At 35.3% G+C, this 15,856-nt stretch overlaps 1 protein-coding gene across 1 annotated transcript; it reads right to left on the reverse strand.

The window, feature by feature from the left end:
* Nucleotides 1-323: 323 nt before the first annotated feature.
* LOC108371430 (uncharacterized) lies at nucleotides 324-1,828 on the reverse strand. The gene is made up of 3 exons (XM_017626989.1): nucleotides 1,476-1,828; nucleotides 578-868; nucleotides 324-327 (listed from the first exon to the last, which is right to left on the reverse strand). Exons 1-3 carry the CDS (start codon nucleotides 1,826-1,828, stop codon nucleotides 324-326), a joined length of 648 nt encoding a protein of 215 aa, XP_017482478.1.
* Nucleotides 1,829-15,856: the final 14,028 nt, after the last annotated feature.

Below are 15,856 nucleotides of genomic sequence, written 5' to 3' on the forward strand. Positions count from 1 at the left end.
CAGCGTGTAAAATATAAGGCCGACTTAGCACTGCTAGGTACATAAGAGAACCGACTAAGGATTGGTACAGTATATTTTGCTTTGCTGCCTTTATGTTTAAGTGCACATTTAAGATACCTACCCCGAAATGGGCATCAGCGGCATTATTTTTAACATTTATAAGAAAACTGCTCCGATAGATGCATTTAACATACCTGCACATTAGCGATACCTGCCTTAAAAACTTGCAACTATTATCAATTATCAAAGAAAGTATTACGTTTACCTGCACTGGCACTGGACTGTATACTTACCCTAATTTTACAAGCTTTTATTTATTTGTCTCATCTAGTAGAATAACGAAATCGGTTAACATTTTATATAGTTATTTAGATTATAAGATATCATCATATCATCATCAAATTTCGCCGGCAGTAATTTCTACGTGGTAAGTACTCTTCCATTATTTGGTTTCATAGCGATTCGGATACCTTCCTCATTGAAGTAGTAAAGAAAGTTCGCTTAAGTGCTTTTTTCGGTTAAGCGCACAAGTTTTTCGGGCAAAGATGGATGGGCAGCTAAGCAAAATATGCTGTACTGGATTTTATGCTGCACTTCCAAACTAAGGAAGTATCGTATAGCACCGCCATCTTGCATTTGGAATTTCGAAGCGATCTTCTTCTTGATTCTTGCTATATAGGTTTCACTAGGACTCATGATGATTAAGTCGCCAACGTAAACCGCGATATAACTATACTGCTGCTGATGCTGACTAACGTATAAGCAGGGCTCGTTCTTGCACCTGTTAAAGCCGATGTCTTTCAAAACTTCGTCGAGTGTGTTGTTCCATACGCGGCCGTATTGTTTTAGCCCGTATATTGCCTTTCGTCTTCATGAAGCTTGCTCTTTAGGTATGCGTTGGAGATGTCAACTTGATGCATATGTAGCGGTTTTTCTGCAGCATGATTTGCTTGACTTTGGTTTGTCGGTCCAAACAGGAATCTTTATTTACTGTTGATGGATAGCTCGTTTCCAATGGATGGTGGCAAGAAAGTGGTTGACTTACATGTAATGATTTTGTATTACCGGCTTATGGTGACTCAATTGCTGTTAAATGAATAGTCCGGATTTGATGCTCACAACTTCTTTATTCTACGCAACAACGTGGCTGGGGATTTGCCGGAAGGAATGTGACGGCACCTTTTGGCTCTATTAATTTCCACTGAGGGGTGATGAGAGGTGAGTGATGATTCGTGTCTATACCGATATGATGGTTCGTGTCTTGAATAACTATTGGTTACGTACATTCATCTGGCAATCCCCCCCATTTTGAAGTTTAGCTTTGACAGTTTTGTTATGTTTACATTTCTTATAATCGTTCTTATGTCTATTATTTGGGCAATAAAAAAATAATAGATGAAGCAATAGCAAATAGCATTCGTATAGTCTCATAGCAAATTACTGGGGAAAACGTTTCCCAGTAATTGACTCCTAACTGCTGCCCACAACCCTTGGCAACTAGTCTAGATTTAAATCGCTCGATATCGCCGTTGACATTCCGCTTGATGCGAAACTCCCATTTGGAACCAATGGCTTTATGCCCTTCAGGTAACTCAACCAATGACCACGTACCATTTGCAATAAGTGCGTCATACTCGGTTTGCATTGATTTTTGCCACTCTTGCGCGTGTTGGCCGCTCAATGCCTCTGCTGCAGTTTGTGGTGTTTCCAAATCTTCGATGTAATTTAAATTATATTGCTTTTTAGGTCTACCTGGTTGACCTGTGCGGAGTTGTTTTGGCCTACCTGGCCCACCCCGCGTTACATTTGCATGTTCGGAATGCGACATACCTGCTTCACGTTGATCTTCTTGCCATTGTCCTCTTCTTCAGAACTGCTGGCGGTGGCAAACTCGTCCTCTTCATCGCCGGAGTCGTAGCTTGCACGTTGTTCAACCTCAGCATCATTGGATGGCTAGCGCTCTGTCTCTTGAGCTTCATAAGACTCAAGGCGAATGATGTTTGTTGTAAAGTCGTCGTTTCGTTCTGAAGACTCATGCTCAGTAGAAACACGCGCACCAAATTCACCTTCTGTAAACCTAACGTCACGCCGCTCGATCATTCTGCGTTTTTGGCGATCATATAATCGATACGCCTTCGCTGTACAGGAGTAACCCACAAATATGAACTCCTTACCTTTTGCCATAAATTTGCTTTTAACTGTCTTTTCTAGCGCAAAGGCTCGTGAGCCAAAGATTCGCAAATGTTTAACTGAAGGTTTTCGTCCCTTCCACACCTCAAATGGAGTCTTCCCATCGAGGCCTGCGTTGGGCACCGGTTACGCAAGTACACGGCGGTTTGAACCGCCTCCGCCCACAAAAACTCTTCTAGCTTTGCATGTATAAGCAAACTTTTTGCCATTTCTGCAATAGTGCGGTTAGCCCGCTCAGCAACACCGTTTTGCTGAGGGGTATACGGCACGGTTAATTGTCTTTTAATACCGCATTTTACTAAAAAGTCATTAAATTCATTGTTTACATATTCTTTGCCGTTATCACTGCGCAAAGATTTAATTTTGCGGCTCGTTTGGCACTCGACATAAGCTTTAAATGATTTTAATTTTTCTAGAACTTCACTTTTATTTTGCATAAAATAAACAAAAATTTTGCGTGAAAAATCGTATCTATTGCCGCCTAACGATTTTATGTTCATGGGGCCACACACATCTGAATGCACTAGCTCTAGCACTCCATTCGCGGTTCGCACATTTCTTTGCAGGAAAGGCAAAGGACATATTTTTGCCTGACTGCATGTATCGCAGTTTATTTTCGTTGGCATATTCTGCACATTCATACCGCGCACAAGATCACTGTCATTTAATTGCTTTGAATTTTGCATATTTAGGTTGCCTAGCGATTATGCCACTTTTCTGCTAATGAGCAATAATTTAATAAATAAACACCACTAGTTTGCTTTTTATCATAGTACAAATACAAATTGTTCAGTCCCTCTGCCTGCAGCACTACTTCTTCTTGTTTATTTTTTACTATTGCAACGTTGTTTTTGAATATTGTCGTATTCCCATACTGTGCTGCTTTGCTCACTGATAGAAAATTCATAAGCAAAGATGGGACAAACAAAACATCGTGTAACAAAATTTTACTGTTTTCTCTTTTTAGCACTACTGAACCTATACCGTGCGATTCAATAAACGTCTCGACAGCTAACATGACACGCCTATCTTTCTCAGTGAAAGATGTAAACAAAGTTTTGTCACAACATATGTGTGAGGTATCGCCAATATCAACTCAACATTTTACCTTTTTCTGTTTAGTATCGCTGCCTCCGTACATCAGATGATTTGAAGATTATTCTGTTTCACTTCGCATTTCTGTCTTTACACCCTCTTTCTTGTTTCCACACTCACTTGCGCGATGACCTGCTTTTTGGCAATTAAAATATTTCCCTTTAAAACGCTGTTTGTCTTGCTCCTTCTTCGGTTTTACTTTGGAATCGCTCTGTCCGTCGTTTATGCTGCGACAATCGTGTTGCTTTTGTGCTGCGAATTTATTTGTGTGTGTGTAAACAGCTTACCTGCATTCTCGATCATCTTTTTCTTGTCTACGTGCTCCTTCTTCTAACATTATTGCTTTGACTACTTCGAACGTGGGCAGCCTGTCGCGCGTCTCAATCGCGGAAACGAAGTTTTCCCACGAATTGGGAAGGCTGGAAAGCAACATAACTACTTTTAGCTAGTCGTTTATTTGAATTTCTAATTCGGCAAATTTGTCGACCGTTGCGACAAACCCACTCACATACCGAACTACATTTTCGCCATGCTGTATGTTTAAACGTAACAGTTTTTGATACTGCTGAATTTTTTTTCACCGGACCAACTGGCAAATGAATGTCGCGCAACTTTTGCCATGCCTCTGCAGCGGTTGTGCACGTCTTTATGTGCATCAACTGCGTCGGTTTAATGTTTAGAATTAAACATGCCAACGCTTTGTGGTCAGCCGTTTCCCACTTTTTCACTTCTTCAGGGGTGGCTCCCTCTGCCTTCACATATGTTCCGCATACGATATTCCATAAATCTGTCGTTATGAGGACACTTCGAACGGACCCAGACCACGCGTCATAATTGTCCTCCCCAAGTTTTTCAATTTGCTGGTGCACACCCCCTTTTTTATTTTATTTTTTTTTTTTGCTTAATGTTTTTCGCGCACGTTACGTACAACACAAACGAGCTTTTGTTTTTTAATTTGGTAGCGTTCTTGTCTTTAAATAGCTTCTCGCACGGATGGTTTTATTACTCACAAATTATTTCACCAGGGCGCTGGGCCCATAACCATTGTTGCAAAGTTCCGTATAAATGAATCACAGTGTTACTCGCTTGATGGTTTAATAAGGACTAACTTCAATTGTATGTACATCAAAATTCTTAAGGCTACAAATATACAAGTTACAATGTTGCCAGACTAATATTTGAGCTTACTATTTCAACAATTTTCATTAGAGTTTGAGTAACGCCTTTCACTATTTGGCCTTTAGTAACTTTAACGAAAGCTTAACATATTTTATTTTATTAATTTTAGTGCAGTTTTAACAAAATTTTCTTGCTAAAAAATCTTTTGTAACACTACTTTATTTTATTCCTTTTCGTGCACATGTTAAATAAAAGCTTGTTTTAAAAAAAAAGGCGTGAGTACTAGGTACTCATGAAATTTGATGTGTAAACATATGCGAACGGCAAAGCATAAAAGTACGTTTACATATAAATATAATCTCAATCAAAGCTCGATAGCTGTCAAATTGGTTGTGCTTATTATTCACACAACTCGAGGAAAAGTTAAACTTCCTCTCTGTGCCACCGTGGTCACTTTTTTCTGCAACACATATTATGCAGCGTTTTTGCTGCATTTAAAATGCAACATTTAGCACTTTCGAACATATGTTTTCGAAGAGCGTTCATGCTACAGCATTTAGCAAATGTACATTTACGCGAGTTCGAAATCGTATGCTTTTGACAAACAGCCGTGTTCCAGTCGCTTATTCAGATCCGTATCTATTACGATAAATTCTCACGGAAAAGATAATGTGCAAAAACCCTACTGAAAAGGAAAAAATATATTTTAAACCAAAACTTCAATACAAAAATTTGAATTGTTTTAACCATGACCGACCATTTGTTTTTGTTTTATTCATTTGTCGGTGCTGTCAACTAAAATTTCTTCACTTAATTAGGAAACAAAACAAACATTATTGATCACAAATTGATCCAGATTTCTATCAGCATCACATCGATATTGAATTTTCTTAACTTTTCTTTATCCAAATAATGTAAAATAATAATTGAAATCTCGATCGGCGATCACTGAAACGCAGCTAGCCACTGTATACTCGAAAATGCAATGTTGCCACTTTTTCTCATTAAACCATGTTCGAATCGTGGAAATTTTGGAAGATCACAGGGTTGCTTTTAGCATTTAGATTCTTAATGCAAAAATGGAGTTGCATTTAGTTGCATTTAGGTGACGAATTTTGTATGGATAAATGTACATTTAGAGTTAAATGCGCTAAATGTGCTTTTACGCGTAAGCAAAAACAGCCCATTATGCCATTTAAATATATTTTAACTGAATATTTTATTAAAAACACCTTTACAAACCTATTTTCCTTACTAGCGTCAATATTTGTTTACTTTAGGTTAGGTTAGAAATTAAACATTAATTTCACTTAATTTTATTCATTTTGCTGATTTAATTTTTTTTTATTCATTTTCATTTTTAATTCTTTTAATACATGAAATCATCGGTATGATTGATAAAATATACTTGTGTATACTTGTTACTCAAGGGCGTTAAAATATCATGGAAACACCGCATCAGTTATTGTTTTTGAGCTTATAGTTTGAGCATTTATATTTGTATATATTCCTAATTTTAGTTTTTCTTTTCGGAATATAATCTGTGGTTCATGTAAATGCAGTTCATGTTGCAGGATGTTATCCGATGCTTTTTTGTTCCATACGTTTTGCTGTTACTCACTTTTTACTCTCACTTCAGAGAGTGATTTTGCTGTTTGACCTTCTTCCGGGATTTTACACGAAAAGTATTGGATCAGAGCTATTATATCATCTATACATATGCATATTATACATACATATATTCATGTATGTTCATCAGTTATCAACGGTTAAAATGATTTCAGTATTTTTTTTAATTTTCGCCTTGCTTTTTAGTTGCAACAAATGAGTCCATACATATTTATGTACGTCCATAGGTACAAAGCCGTATGCATGTGCGGAGTATAAATAATCAATTGTAGCGCATTTCCTCTTACTATGCATATTCCTAAATGTATGCAACCATTTGGTAAGCAAACACAGGGTGCTTCTAATGAAAATAAAAATTTTATGCTGAAACACACATGCTAAGCCCTTCGAAATTTTTTGCTGGGAATGCGTTACAGCTTCACAAATTTTACCCCTACCGAAACCAAAGATGTATACACATCAAAAATATTTTTTTATATTATCTTATTTTGAACTTTTTAGTTTTATTTTATATAACCAGGACATAATATTTTTATTAAGGGCTGCCTCTCCATTTATGAGCATAGTACATTTAATATAAGCGGCGCAAATCTTTTCGATCATCTGTTTAGACTGCGCAAAACACGTTGAGTACAGGTAGAGAAAAAATTTTACGAAACAAATCGGTGTCTTATTTAATTTAAGCGTTCAGTTCAAGTACAAACCACACACCCGGTAGGCGCTCTACAGAAATTCGTATAGAAATATCACAAGGTTAACAACTGATTCATTCAAACTAATTTCCGGTATTTTATCTTACCAAGCAATTCACAACAGAATCTATCATACCAGTGCCTAAAACTATACTACTTAATTACGCCGGCAAATTACGCTCTGCTATCACTAGCAGTAGTGAAAACGCTGTAAAAAAGCTGTTAATCGAAGATCACACGTTTTGTACATTTGTACGGATTTGTACAATTTGGCAGTCACAGAGTGCTGTTGTCTAGAAATTTGAGTTCAGCTCAATAAAAAAAATTTCCGAACAACACCACTCTGTACCTGCCAAAAGGTACAAAACGAGTGATGCCTGCTTAAGATGAAGACAAACGTAGGGAGCTGCGAAAACATTAAAATTTAAAGCTACATTCAGATTTTATGTTTGTTCTGTATCTGGAGATTTTTGGAAATTTATACACAATTACATATATAAGAAAAGCATACCTGATTTCGAAAGAAGTAGTATTTATATCTAGTATTGAAAGAATACATATATAGCATTCTGTGGAGGCATATGTATGTAAGTTAACTACATACAAATGTATGTATGTATATCCATACATGAGAGAACATGCCATACGGAGTTATACCGCGTAGTACCATCCCAGTAAGAACCCTATCTGTTAACTAATGCGTTATATACGCCTAGTACTACAAAAAGTTTTTGTGAGAAATTCAAAAGCTTTCCATCATTTTACATAGGGCTCCTGGAGAAATCTAACGCATAATCGTTTCAAGTGTGAGTAGTTTTCTCTTTCTTTCCCATGGAATTCGCTTTTATATTATACTATATGTAGTTGTCTCTTTTCAATCAAATATTATTATGCGATTAATAACGTGTTATATAACGTAAAGAATGGCATATAGATATCGCTAATATGCAAATGTGTTGGTTTTTATTGACAAATTTGTAAGTGTATTGGAGAATGCGTTAGGTCGTTCTTGCTGGGATGCCGCTGCTGCTTGAGCAAGCCTTTATAATGAAAACAGCTCATTTAAAGATTTTATTTTGTTCCTTTAAATAGAAAAGTTGTTTTAATGTAAAGTCTATCTTAAACTGAAGCATTTTCACCTAAGCTAAGGACCGGTTGTTCAATGTCTGGTTATAACCCAGTGGGAATTAGGAGCACGTAATAATACCTTATTAGCAACTTACTCTTCACCTGGCAGTCATTACCATTTCCCTGCCGAACGTCCCTTACTTTTACAAAGGCATGGCCGCCTTATGTAAGTAGGAATTTAGAATGTACATTTGGTATCAGACATACTTCTGAGCCGCTTTACAAAGTAAGTTACTGGTAATGCAGAGCAGTCGCTCGGAGTAGTTCGGTGCTTGGAAATAACTTCGGCTGCACGTTATTTTGCAACTGACAACGTAATGTGTCTTCGGAGGTGTTCATTTTGCCCTTTACTAGTAGATGACATTGGCCATGATGACAATTTTGGTACTAAAAACTGAAAGAAAACATGGCTTACCTCGCAAGGTGCTTACCTATTTTCCCAGTGGGAACTACCACTACACTATCGACGATTTCGACATCATGCATGTAATGTGTGATCGATAAAGCAGTCGTTTTACTTAACTGGAACTTCTACCTCCGATTTGTGTTAATCAGACATTGAACAACGGGCCCTACGCCTTTTGACCACTTCGGTATGTTAACTATAGACAATTATTTTCCGTTTACCTTTACCATCCCATAGCACATTACTATGCAGCATTATCCACATTGCCTTAACAGTATTCCGAAGAAATACATCGTACTCAGGGCTGCCAACTTGGCTCAAACCGTGCCATTTTAGTCCGTATTTTACTTCAAATGGCACTTAATTTTTCCAATTTGTGCCAAATTGGCACTTTTGAAAAATAATAATATTTCAATACATTTTTGTGAAATCCTTTGCGTGTACTTCTTTTTGTCAAACGAAAATTTTCTAATTTCTATAGTGTATACAACTGGGCTCGAAACGTCACATACGATATCGTACTGCTCGTCACGTAAAAACACCTTTTCAGGATTATGACATACGTGAACGTACTCTTTGTCCCATTCAGCTTATACTGCCTGACGTATCACGTAATTTTCTTTCGTGCCGTTACGGATCCGTGAACGGATGTTACGATTCGAGCCCTGGTTTATCTTACTACTTTGCATTGGACTTTTGTTTTAGAATGTGTTTCTAATTTTAATGCTAAATGAGAAGAACTAAATACAATTACACCTTTTTGGCACTCTTATTTTTTATATTTGGCACATTTTGGCACTTTTTTATCCTCAATATGGCACTCTATAGCTATGTATAGTTGGCAGCCCTGATCGTACTAACTGAAATTTTTTCGCCTGCGGGATAGTAGAAGTATCTATGTGTGTACACTTTTAATATGCATACATGTGAATTATGCGTGGCTTTTATTGTATCTCTGTATTTCACTAACTCCCTGTGTGAGAAAATCAGATAATGTAATTCTTAACAGAAGTGCCTAAAACTTAACAGTTTGGCAATTTTAAGCACTGTTCAAGCCAATTTCCGGTATTTCACTTACTAGCGCATGAAACTATACTTATTATTTACTGCCGCCGGCAGCTTTAACAAATTGATAGCGTTTTTAAGTTCTTTGGCAAATTACGCTCTTTAAGCCATAAATTTTACTATGTTTTGACCGCCTTTGTATCAAGACCCCTGGACCATCTAGGGAATTAACTTATATTTTAAATTGCATTGTCATCGTGATTGGAACTCCCTACCTTGTCGGGAAGTTAGTTTAAAATCGATTAGAAATTTCCGCGGGATGACCAAGTTAAATAAAAGCTTGCAAAGGTAACCACGGTGGCACAGAGAAGAAGTTTAACTTTTCCTCGAGTCGTGTGAATAACAAGCACAACCAATTTGACAGCTAACGAGCTCTGATTGGGATTATATTTATATGTATGTAAACGTACTTTTATGCTTTGCCATACGCATATGTTTACACATCAAATTTCATGAGTACCTAGTACTCACGGCTTTTTTGTGAAAGATCTGCACCGTTCTTTCGAATTTAAAAAATTAGATGTCAAATTAAACACCTTGATCTGTAGATGTGCAATAAGGTTTTATTTTTTGAAGTAAGAACTTTTTTTTAGAAGTACAGGGTGAATTGATGCAAAAAATTTTCCCAATTTTTTAAAATGTTTCCTATTGTGTGCAATTTCTTTAGAAACGATTTTGCCATTTTAGCGCCATCCGGGTTCACTAGTCTAATTTTCTGTTTCAGGAAAATTAGTTACCAGTGTATTTTTTATAGACGTTGTTTATATCAAGCGAATAAAACATAAAGAGGGGGAATGAAAGTTTTTTGTTTTCAATTTTTTCTTGTAATGACTATTTAGAAATAAAACATCCATTTACATTTTTCGTTTGGTTATTATGATTTTTATGCTCATAAAAATATTAAATTAAATGGAGTTTAGAGTCCGGACTACTGGTCTCGGAATAGTTCGAAATAAACCTGGAATAGGATCCAATTTGCCATGAACTAGTCCAAACAGGTCCTGAACTGATTTCGAACTCAACCCGAACAAGTTCAGATCACGAACTGGCATTGGTACCAAAATTATTAAAAAAAAGGCGTGAGTACTAGGTACTCATGAAATTTGATGTGTAAACATATGCGAACCGCAAAGCATAAAAGTACGTTTACATATAAATATAATCTCAATCAAAGCTCGTTAGCTGTCAAATTGGTTGTGCTTGTTATTCACACAATTCGAGGAAAAGTTAAACTTCCTCTCTGTGCCACCGTGGTCACTTTTTTCTGCAACGCATATTATGCCATTTAAATATATTTTAACTGAATATTTTATTAAAAATACCTTTACAAACCTATTTTCCTTACTAGCGTCAATATTTGTTTACTTTACGTTAGGTTAGAAATTAAACATTAATTTCACTTAATTTTATTCATTTTGCTGATTTAATTTTTTTTTATTCATTTTCATTTTTAATTCTTTTAATACATGAAATTATCGGTATGATTGATAAAATATACTTGTATATACTTGTTACTCAAGGGCGTTAAAATATCTTGGAGACACCGCATCAGTTATTGTTTTTGAGCTTATAGTTTGAGCATTTATATTTGTATATATTCCTAATTTTAGTTTTTCTTTTCGGAATATAATCTGTGGTTCATGTAAATGCAGTTCGTGTTGCAGGATGTTATCCGATGCTTTTTTGTTCCATACGTTTTGCTGTTACTCACTTTTTACTCTCACTTCAGAGAGTGATTTTGCTGTTTGACCTTCTTCCAGGATTTTACACGAAAAGTATTGGATCAGAGCTATTATATCATCTATACATATGCATATTATACATACATATATTCATGTATGTTCATCAGTTATCAACTGTTAAAATGATTTCAGTATTTTTTTTAATTTTCGCCTTGCTTTTTAGTTGCAACAAATGTGTCCATACATATTTATGTACGTACATAGGTACAAAGCCGTATGCATGTGCGGAGTTTAAATAATCGGATGTAATAATCAATTGTAGCGCATTTCCTCTTACTATGCATATTCCTAAATGTATGCAACCATTTGGTAAGCAAACACAGGGTGCTTCTAATGAAAATAAAAATTTTATGCTGAAACACACATGCTAAGCCCTTCGAAATTTTGTGCTGGGATATGCGTTACAGCTTCGCAAATTTTACCCCTACCGAAACCAAAGATGTATACACATCAATAAAAATTTTATGCTGAAATACACATGCTAAGCCCTTCAAAATTTTATGCTGGGAGATGCGTTACAGCTTCGCAAATTTTAACCCTACCGAAACCAAAGATGTATACACATCAAAAAATTTCGGAACTAAGGCATTCCCAGATACCTTTCGATCGAACCCCATACTGTAAAATTTTAGTTAACTTGCATATGTACTTAAATAAGATTAATTTGAAGAAAGTTGGCAACCCTGTTGATAAATTTGAGCGGGTCAAAGCTTGCACAAAAAGCCTTAACTTTTCTGGATAGGTAGCGACCCTTATTTGATACCCACAACCCTATTGACTAGATCAGAGCTTTCAGAAATAGTCCTCATATTATACTCATAATAAAATTATTCACTAAAACTACATATATTTTTAAATTAACTTTTAAGATACGTAGGTGGCAACGCTATTCAAAAATTTTTAATATTTGATATTCATAAAGGAATAATTTATTGAAATTACATACAAATGTATAATATATTTGATTTAACTTTTTAGGCAGGTGGCAGCCCTATTAAAAATATTACCTCTTGATAAAAGTGTACTGAACTTTCGTTCGATAAAAGCGTTGCAAAATTTTACGACACTTAAATATTTTATTCACTTTATTTTCAGACAGATGTAAAAATTTGTATTTTTTGCCGAAAGCGGTAAAGCTGACATTCAAAATTGTGTTTCAGTATTTAAATTTGATGTACATAGTATGAGGGTAGATATGGAGCGATGACATAAAAATACCTTAAGGCTCAGTTATGCATTGCATTGCATGAGAGTTATCATTACGGTGACCATCCGTTCTGTTTTTTGCAGGACCGTACTGTTATTTAAAAGTCTGTCCTGCGTAGTTTTTCAAAATAGAAAACCCCCAAAATGTACTGATTTTTTCCAAGTGTCCTGCCTTTGTCCCGCATTTTCTTCGATATTTTAAAATTAACTTTTCCTAATCGACATAAAAGCAGGGTCGAAACTAATTGATAACTACATAAGGGTAAGCAAAACCACCAGAACCAGAAGGTTCAACCAGTCAATGCGTTCTAAATTTTGTACGGTTATGGACAATTGATGACGAGAAAATGAAGACCAGAATCAAATATATCAATAGCACGGTTCTAAAAATTTTGTGGTAATCGCTGAGGAAAAAAAATGTTTTCACGCCAATTTTCTTTTCAAAAAAGCGTTTTCGTAATTTAACCTACAGTTACTTTGCCGATTTCGATGAAAATTATTACTGTTACAAGCGACCAAAATCGAAAAAAGTGAAATTTCAATCATTTTCTTTTTACAGTAGGTAAATGAAAATATGATGAGAAATGTAGATGTTACGAATCACAATCTGCACAAATTATATACTTTTGCAAAGGGCCCATCAATACCTTTCGAACTGTAGGTCATTTCATGAGATATTGACGAATAACTGAAAACAGTACAAAAAATATATTTTTCGAACAAATATCGAAAACACTTTTTTGGAACCATGGGTATTTTTTTCGTGCCCAGCGACCCAACGTTTGCCTAAAAAATTTACTTTACAGAGGTTCATATTTCGTGTAAAGTAATATGTAATATGCCTTATTATAATTTTGTAAATATTCACTACAAAAGGGTTAATACCAATGAAGCAAATTTAAAATTGGATTACTAATTAAGAAATATACACTCCTCGTTATTTGAATAGCGCACCTTACAGTCCTTAGTAGTTACAGTTTTCCTTTTGTTTGTTTGATATTCATTAATTTTTTATAGAACTATAGCATAGTCTACGTCTAAACCCGATTTTAAATTTTTTTGAAATGTAAAAGAAAAAAAACAAACAAAGGGGCGATTTTTTTTTTTTGTTGACGGTGCTGCGCATTTTCTTCCATATAAAAATGTTGTCAAGCATACTTTGTATGGAAGAAAATCCAAAAAAGGGTGCGCTATTCAAATGACGAGGAATGTATATATGTATGTGTACGCAATTATATGTAGGTAAATTTTTTGAAAAATTGTCCTGCGTTTTCAAAATATATTTGTGGTCACCGTAGTTATAATATAAGGAATCTGTTAAATGGGCTTTGCGTGTAAGCGGTTACCCAACGCACAGCATTCCATATGTATGTAAAAGTCTGTTGATTTTTGATTTCTACGTAAAATGACATGCTGTGCAGTGAAAACTTAGCATAACTGAGCCTTAAAAGAAACTCATACGTATGTGTATACATACATACATATACATATATAATGTATGCACTTACATCTATGTAAATATGTATATATTTAAAAAACGGATAGAAATAAACGTAAAAATATTTTATGTGCATGAGACATATCCTTTTCTTATATCTCCCAAACAAAAGCTTCCTAAAATACTTGAAAACTTCACGCGAAGGAACCTTTTACTTGCGGAAGTTTCACAACGTAGTACTCCTCTTTTATGTGCCTCTCTTTTTCGGAACATATTATTGTCGAGTACTTTACTTAGTTACTCGACGTTTAGCGACTATACTTCTCTTCACTATCCGCACTGTCAGTGAGAGGAAGAGAAGGAAGCGTATTCGCTAGAAAACTTCACTGTGAAGCGAAATGTCTTCCGATGCAGACCTCTAGTATCTACAGCAGTGGCTCGAAGCCTTGCTATGAAAAATGTCAATGCACTCTTTCAGCTTTCACGGCAGCTCCTAGCTACCTACCAAAGTGACAAACTCGCATTAGTATCCATTTTTCCAGCTATCGCCAGCATCATTCACGAGTTTTCTTCTTTTTTAATTTTGCCATTGATGTTGTTAGTGCAGCGAAGCGCATTAATTGCTACATTAAGAAGCTCTTTATGCCGCGCTACCATACTACACCACAGCTCTGATCTCGTTTTGCAAATTGCCCTTCACAAACCAAGGCCATACATCACTGCTGTCTACACGTAGTATTACTAAAATTTGTCGTATTGTCCTGTCATTTCTGTTTATTTTTCGTCGTACGTACTAATTGGCTTCATTTACCATCATGTTTCGTTCCACATGCCTTACGACTTTTATCCTTTTGCCAAAGTAAACGATTTCAGTTTGTATCGGTCGTTTTCTACAAACACGTACATTAGCATCTATGGTATAAGTGAGTTTTACTGCCAATCAACGTTTCTAATTGGCACTGAAAGGCTACAAGCAGGCTTTTATTATGCTTACTCCACAACAACAATGAACAAAGTAAACTAACAGGCAGTGTTGTCACTTTGCTAAATTATTACCGAAATTGGTAGACAAAATTTGGGTTGGTATAAAGGTAAATTTTTTATCATTTTGGTAGATTTTTGTTAAACTATTTTGTTTTAAAAGCAAACAAAAGTTTAGTTCCTGCTTTATTTGTCGAAGTTAGCTTTACAGTATATTTTGCTTAGCTGCACATCCTTCTTTGCACGAAAAACTTGTGCACCTAACCGAAAAAGGCACTTAAGCGAGTTTTCTTTACTACTTCAAGAAGGAAGGTATCCGATTCCCTACGGAACCAAATAATGGAGAACCACTTATTACGTAGAAAATAATGCAAGCGAAATTTTTTTCGAATGGTATCTTATTACCTATATAACTACATAAATTGATAGCCATTTTCGTTGTTCTGCGATATGAGCCAAATAAATAAATGCTTGTAAAATTAGGTAATTGCAGGGCCAGTGCAGTTAAACGTAATACTTTCTTTGATAATTGATAACAGTTGCACAATTTTTAAGGCAGGTATCGCCAATGCATCGGGGTAGGTATCTTAAATGTGCACTTAAGCATAAAGGCAGCTAAGCAAAATATACTGTATATTATACATTTCTTTCCAAAAGTGTTGTCAACGTTATTGCGTTAATTTTCGGACGCTTTAATGCACACTTTTTATATACATTCATACATACATAGATACCGATAAAAGGTGAACATATCCTGATTGCCTAAATATTTTAAATGATTCTTTAAATAGAAAGAAGAAATGGACATTGTTAAATGAAAAAAAAAATACACAAAAGACTGGCGGCAATTTTTTTTATAAACCAACGGCAATTTTTAGCTGCACATTGTTGATTATACTAAAATTCCATGGACGATAAAACTGCATACACAAAATTGTTGTAAAAATTCAGAGTAAAAATGTCTAAATGTTGGATAATAACACAATATTCCTATACAAAAAAAGAAAAAAAAATTTTACTTGAAAAACATTGTGAATATTAGAAAAATACCAAGCGGCTGTTTGAGTCAATGTATTTGTATATAATAACTCCAGTTGAAGTGTTTTCAAAATATGAAGATTCGTTGTTGCCTGTAGTTACTTTCGCTTTTGGTTAAAAAAAAACC

This window comes from Rhagoletis zephyria, unplaced genomic scaffold (assembly GCF_001687245.7).
Source record: "Rhagoletis zephyria isolate East Lansing unplaced genomic scaffold, Rhagoletis_zephyria_1.1 Rzeph_scaffold_04979, whole genome shotgun sequence".
Lineage (NCBI taxonomy): Eukaryota > Metazoa > Arthropoda > Insecta > Diptera > Tephritidae > Rhagoletis > Rhagoletis zephyria.

Excerpts from the sequence above, each read along its gene's own strand:
- LOC108371430 (XM_017626989.1), bottom strand. The coding sequence starts at position 1,828 with ATGTCGCATTCCGAACATGCAAATGTAACGCGGGGTGGGCCAGGTAGG. Across the intron at positions 869-1,475 it reads GCCAAGGGTTGTGGGCAGCA|ACGAAAGGCAATATACGGGC; the intron begins GTTAGGAGTCAA and ends AGCTTCATGAAG.